This window comes from Myotis nattereri, assembly GCF_964212035.1.
Source record: "Myotis nattereri genome assembly, chromosome: 10".
Lineage (NCBI taxonomy): Eukaryota > Metazoa > Chordata > Mammalia > Chiroptera > Vespertilionidae > Myotis > Myotis nattereri.
The window spans coordinates 21,319,538-21,326,403 of NC_138085.1; the positions used below are offsets into that span (position 1 = coordinate 21,319,538).

Below are 6,866 nucleotides of genomic sequence, written 5' to 3' on the forward strand. Positions count from 1 at the left end.
TTCCATCCATGCTGTGGCAAATGGTAAGAGTTCCTTTTTCTTCTTCCTCTTAAAGAATACCTTTCAGCATTTCATATAATGCTGGTTTGGTGGTGATGAACTCCTTTAGCTTTTTCTTATCTGTGAAGCTCTTTATCTGACCTTCTATTCTGAATGATAGCTTTGCTGGATAAAGTAATCTTGGTTGTAGGTTCTTGCTATTCATCACTTTGAATATTTCCTGCCACTCTCTTCTGGCCTGCATGGTTGCTGTAGAGCAATCAGCTGACAGTCCTATGGGTACTCCCTTGTAGGTAACTAACTGTCTTTCTCTTGCTGCTTTTAAGATTCTCTCTTTGTCTTTTGCCCTTGGCATTTTAATTATGATGTGTCTTGGTGTGGTCCTCTTTGGATTCCTTTTCATTGGGGTTCTCTGCACTTGCTGGACTTGTAAGTCTATTTCTATCATCAGGTAAGGGAAGTTTTCTATCATTATTTCTTCAAATAGGTTTTCAATATCTTGCCCTCTCTCTTCTTCTGGCACCCCTATAATTCTGATGTTGGTACGCTTGAAGATGTCCCAGAGGCTCCTCACACTATCTTCATATTTTTGGATTCTTTTTTCTTTTTTGTTGGGTATTTTTTGTTTCTTCGTATTTCAAATCTTTGACTTGATTCTTGGGATCCTCTTGTCTGCTGTTGGATCTCTGTATATTATTCTTTATTTCAGTCAGTGTATGCTTAATTTCTAGTTGGTCTTTTTTCATATCCTCCAGGATCTCACTAAATTTACCGGCGGTTTCCATAAAATTCTTGAAAAACCTTATAAACGTGGTTTTGAACTCTATAACCAGTCATTTGCTTTCCTCCATTTCTGTCATTTGTGACCTGTTTCTTTGTCTCTGCATTTTTTTATGCTTCCCTGTGTTGGAAGAGTGGTTTTGTGTGCTAGGTGTCCTGTAGGGCCCAGTGGCTCAGCCTCCCCAGTTACCTGAGGTGAACACTCTTGGTGCACCCCTTTGTGGGCTTTGTGCACAGTCTTGTTGTAGTTATGCCTTGATTGTTGTAGGATCACTGGGAGGAATTGACCTCCAAGCCAACTGGCAGTGAGAATCGGCTGTGTCTGCAGTGGGAGAACTTCCGTGCTGAAGACACCCTTCTGGGGCAAGACTTGCTTCAGTGGGGCTGTGGTGCTGAGTCTGTGCCCTGAGTGTGTCCCTTATGGATCTGAGGATTTGTAATCTGGATGGTCCCACTCTGACCACTGGGTACACTGGCTCTTGGATCTAAGGAGGTGCTAATTTAGCCTCTTCCTGAGGTTACCCAGCAGGACCTATGAAGAGAACTGCAGATTCCCCTTCCTTTTTTGGAGTTTGGAGGTGCCCAGATGAGGCCAAGCTGTGAAGCAATGCAAGCTGCTGTGGGAACTTGGGCCTTCTCTTGGAAGTTCTGGGTCTGTTGGCCCCGCTGCAACTTGTTAGGTAATTTTCAGGTTGCAAAGGGCCAGGGCATTCATATGCAAAAGCCTCTGCCACAGCCTGGGTGGGGAGGGGTCTCAGGGAATCAAAGGGCGGAGCAAGCAGCTATGGCTGATCCTCAGCCTTGCCCTAAGGGGCCCCACATCTCAGTGTCCTGGTAATTGCTGCAAGCACCTCTGAGGGAAAGCCACCCTCAAGTTCCGAGTTCTGCCTGCTGCCAGACAGTTCAGTTTCTCCCCGTATGAGTCCTGGGTCCCCAGACGCTCCCAGAACCAGATTTCAGAGCAGTCGGGGGCTTGTGACTCTCTCCCGATTCAAAAAGACAGCCGCGTCCTCAGGTGCCAGCCCCTTTCTCCACACTCAAGAGCCTCCATACCTCTGCACTTTACTTCTGCACCTCCTCTGGGTCTCAGTGTGCTTTTCTCTTTCCTTCTAGTTGTAGAATTTCCACTCAGCCAGCCTTCCTGTGGTTGTGGATGATATCTGTTTTGTCTTTTCATTGTATTTTTGAAGTTGTGGGAGGCAGCAATTTCCGGTTTTTACCTATGCCGCCATCTTGGCTTCTCTCTAGTTTTATTTATTCTTAAAATACAAGTTTAAAAGAAATATATATATATACAGGGGAAAAAATATTCATACATATGCCTAGAGTGGCCAGTACTTGCCAGATTGCAAAAAAAAAAAAAAAAGAAAGAAAGAAATGCACTATCAACGTTTCTCTTATCTATTCAATGCCACATTTTCTAAACCACATAACATCAGAATTTGTGCCAATGGCTACCTTCATTTAAGGAAGTTTTCAGAAAAAGAAAACTGGGCATAGGATGATAAAGTCCAAACTGCACCTGTTTCTAAGGAAAGTGCTGGCCTGATAACAGAAAAGAAGTGATATCTGGGGCAATTACCAGCCATTGCCTCCAATATTCTATTACCCATGGCACAAACCTCCTTGAACCAATGCCAAGATCTTTCCCGGTATCCCTGTCCCGGTCCACATGCCTGCTATTCATTTCAAGGCCACACCCTCAGACTCTCTTATAAAAGCTGAGTCTTTTCTGACGTGACCAACCATCCAGCTACCTGCAAACAGGTAAGTGGGAGCTGAGAGGAGGTGAGAGCCATGGCAGGGGTTTACCTCACACATTTGGGAAAAGGCTATAGGAGGATTCTGGTCTTCAAAGAAAATCAGTCTTAGGGGTAAGAGGGTGTACAGATTCTCCAATTATTTCCAGGATCATAAAAGGGGATAGTTGTCACCAAGATCAATTGATTCCAAGGAGGGTTGTCAAAGGAAAAGATAAGAGGGAGAACAGAGGGATCCCTACATGCCCTCTCTCTGACCGAACTTCTTTAACGATCTCTGATTGCTTCTTCAAGTCACAGATATTGTACAATGCTGCCTCCCATGGCCCTGCCCAGCGTGCCCTGGTTGCTGTTCTCCTGCCTGATGCTCCTATCGCAGGTGCAAGGTGAGATTTCTCTTCCTCCAGCACTGGGTTCCCTGTGAACGCTCAGGGCCAAGAGGTGGAGGAAGACTCCTGTGTGCTAGAAGTGGCAATGGTGAGGTATCTCCTCACACAGTGAAACTGCCTGCCATTCCACCACCGTCACTCCTTCCTCAGGGTAACTCATAGGGGGGAGCGGGGACCACGGCGCTCCATTAACAGTTGAATGAGATGGTTTCCATTGTGTGAGTGGACTTTGGCAGGATGAAGAGAGACAGCAGGAAGGGTCAGTAGTGAGAGAAGCAGGAGAATGACTGGAGGACTTGGTGTGAGAACAGTCAGCTCAGAGTGGGGGAAGTGTTGGACTTTGGAATAAAGGGGGAGGGTAGAACAAAAAGGGATGCTTCTTCATTTAATAAGGGAGCTAGTTCAAGATCAAGAAATCCTGAAAGTGTTTGAAATGATGAGAGGTAGGCAAGAGTTTGGTGTTCATTCCCCCAAGCACTGGCTCACAAATATTCCCACAGTCCCAACACCCATTCCCACACTTTGTTTCACCCCATTTCTCTCTCTTACGTCCATCCACCCCAGGTGAAGAGTCCAAGAAGGAACGTGAAGCTCTACCTAGCACCTGTCCCGAAGGCTCCTATTACCATCGCTTCTACTGCTATGCTTTGTTTAAGACTCCAAAATCCTGGTCTGAGGCAAATGTGAGTAGGTGCATTTACAGGTAGAAGTATTACATTAGAGACAGGAGGGAGAGGGGATGGTCTCCATTTTCCAGACTTTTTGGGAGTGAGAATGAGCACTCTCATCTTTTACACACATACCTCTTCTTACCCCTCAGCCCTGCCCTACCCCAGGGATGTCTCAACCTCCTCCTCAGTCTCTCTCTGCCCCACACAGATTGCCTGCCAGAAGCGACCCTCGGGATACCTCGTGTCTGTGCTCACTGGGGCTGAAGCATCCTTCTTGGCCTCTCTGGTCAAGAGCAGTTCGATCAGCTACCAAAACATCTGGATTGGGATTCATGATCCCACACAGGTGCGATGACATCACCTGTCTGTTATCTCTGAAGCTGCTATGGCCCTTCAGGCCCACTCCCTGTCCCTGTGCCTGCCCAGATAATTCCAGAGCTTAGAGATTTGCAGGGACATTTGGGGGAAAGGGAGGACCGGAGGCCAGGTGAAGAGCTGAGTTCTGTGAAGGTCGGTAGTCTGCAGCTGAAGTTTATCTGCCTCTTGTCCAGATTTGTATACCATTCAGACATGACACCCTGTAATTCAGTTCTCTGAGCTTCAGTACGGAATCCTACATGAAGATGAGATGCATTTTTCCTTGTAGAATAGCCATTGCCTTTGAGGTTCAGAGTGTAATGATAAATTCACTGCCAATTGTTGTCCAGCCAGTAACATGTTACTCTGAGTGGTTCCATTGGTCTTTATGGTTATTGACTTTTGGGTTTACCAATAGGAGCAAGGAATTAGGAAAGAGGAAAGCTCAGTGACAGCATATGGAATAGCAGACCAAATTCCATGATCCTGAGTAGGGGATCAGGTATTCACCTGAGGGGATCATGCATGGAGAACTTTAATGACCACTCAACCTTACCTGGCTCCATCCTCTACTCCATAGGGCTATGAACCCAATGCAGGTGGATGGGAGTGGAGTAATAATCATGTGATGGATTACCTTGCCTGGGAGAAAAATCCTGCCACCATTTCAAATCCTGGCTACTGCGGGAGCCTGTCACGAAGCTCAGGTAAGAAAGAGAAGAGCTACCTTCTGGCCAACCTTTCCATCCCCTCATCCCCGTTCCTGGGCCTCACCTTCAGGTAACTCTCCTGAGCCGGATAAATGCAGTGTTGGTTTTCCTTCTCCCATCTCCTTTCATCTCTCCTTTCTGTGAGTTTCCTTCCCTTGGAGAGCGTCCCTGGTGATGATGAGGGCGGGACTTTGAGTCCTAGGCCAGTCTGGGTTGTCTCTCTTTTGAGCCCTGAGCTCCACCAGCCCCACTCACTTTAGCTCTTCCTTCTCTCCAGGATATCTGAAATGGAAAGATTATAACTGTAATCAGATGTTACCCTATATCTGCAAGTTCAAGAATTAGGTGAGTCCAGCGGGCATGGCTCAGTGGTTGAGCATTGATCTATGAACCAGGAGATCACAGTTTGATTACCATTCAGGACACATGTCCAGGTTGCCAGCTCGATCCCTAGTGTGGGGCATGCAGGAGATATCTGATCAATGATTCTCTCTCATCATTGCGGTTTCTATCTCTCTTTCCCTCTCCCTTCCTCTCTGAAATCAATTTAAAAAAGAAGGAAAAGAATCAGGTCAGTGGGAGCCAGCGGCCTGAGTTTGGGATGCAGCTAATCCTGGGACCAAGTGAGAACCCACCTGAAAGGAATATTTTCGCACACCCTCAAACCCAGCCTCTTCTTTTTGACCTTCCCTCCTCCTTGCCCTCATTTCAGGCTTTCTTTGTTTCCAATGGCCTGAAGTCTCCGAGTGTAATAATAAAAATTTTATTCAATACTTGTGCATTTTTGTGTTCCAGTCTCATAGCAAGACTGAGGAGTTAGTGGGTGAGGGAGAAAATCTAGGTGCTGCCTTTTTTCCATTTCATTCAGGCTCCTGGGACAATGCCCACAGGGACGTGCCCATCAGCACATTTGTGATGAGGATGTCGGCCTTGTTCACATAGGATTCATGTCGTGTGCAGACAAACTGGTCTCCACACCCTCTGCTGCCCCTGCCTCCTGATGGTGTGGCACCAGCAGCATCGGGGGTTACTGTTAGCCCACGATGGTGCTACTAAAGATTGTCCCAAAATTCACACAAGAAGTAATTTGATAGAAAACACAAGTTTATAATTAAAAATTGTAAATTTTTTATTGATTCATAAAGTATATAATATAGGGTTATGTATGGAATAGGATAATGTGTAAGTGGCCTCCACGGCTTTGCTGGCACATATGCATTCTTTTGTTGAAATTTTCCATGACCATTTTGCATAAATGTGGCTGAATTTTGTTGATACAGCGCTCAATTTCCTCCTTCAAGGTGTGGGTGGTCGTGGGCTTTTTGGCATAAACCTTAGACTTCAAAAAAATGCAAAGAAAAAAGTCCAACAGCGTTAAATCGCATGATCTGGGCAGCCAATTCTGATCACCAAAATGGGAAATTACACGACCAGGAAATGACTCATGCAGTAATTGAATTGTTTCTCGGGCTGTATGGCATGTGGCACCGTCTTGTTGAAACCACGTGTCGTCCACATCCATATCTTGCAATTTAGGCACAAAAAACTGGATTATCATGCCGTGATAGCAAGCACCATTAAATTCAAATCTTGCGTGAATTTTGGGACACCCTTTATAACAGCACTTCCGACATTACTGGTCAAGAGCATTGGTGGTTTCCTTTAATTTGAAATCTAAATTGGACCATAACTTTTATAAAATATTAACCACTTGGACTGTGGTAACAGCTGAAATGTAGAGCATTAGAAGTTGTTACTCTTAGTAAAGAAAAAAGTCGGAACAATTGGAAAGCCAACAACTTTTCCTGTACTCATCACCCTGACACCTGCTGAGGCTCCAGAGCACAGGGCCTTCTCATTTCTGCTGGAGCTGGAGCTGCTGGAGCCTTGAGCGCTTAGGTGCATTAAATGGTAATTGTGACACATTGCGGAATGCTGAGTGTGGATTGGGGTTAAGAGTGAGAAACTGCAGGAGGCTGCAGTCTTAGGGAGGTTGCTACACTTTCATGGGTTTTACTTCTGAAACTCCACCAGATTCTTGTGATGAAGAGAAAAATAACCATTTTGAATGTGTCCATATAAAGACACCACAACGAAAGAAAACTGCATGTTAATGACCTTGATAATTACAGATGTAAAAATCCTCAACAAAATGTTACCAAACCTATTTCATCAGAACATTAACAGTCATACACCAAG

General features: G+C 45.4%; 1 protein-coding gene across 1 annotated transcript; it reads left to right on the forward strand.

Moving 5' to 3' along the window:
• Positions 1-2,850: 2,850 nt before the first annotated feature.
• LOC308526503 (regenerating islet-derived protein 3-gamma-like) lies at positions 2,851-5,012 on the forward strand (the record flags this gene model as incomplete). Its single annotated transcript, XM_081101609.1, has 5 exons — positions 2,851-2,926; positions 3,494-3,612; positions 3,809-3,946; positions 4,538-4,664; positions 4,945-5,012. 5 exons carry the CDS (start codon positions 2,851-2,853, stop codon positions 5,010-5,012), a joined length of 528 nt encoding a protein of 175 aa, XP_080957735.1.
• Positions 5,013-6,866: the final 1,854 nt, after the last annotated feature.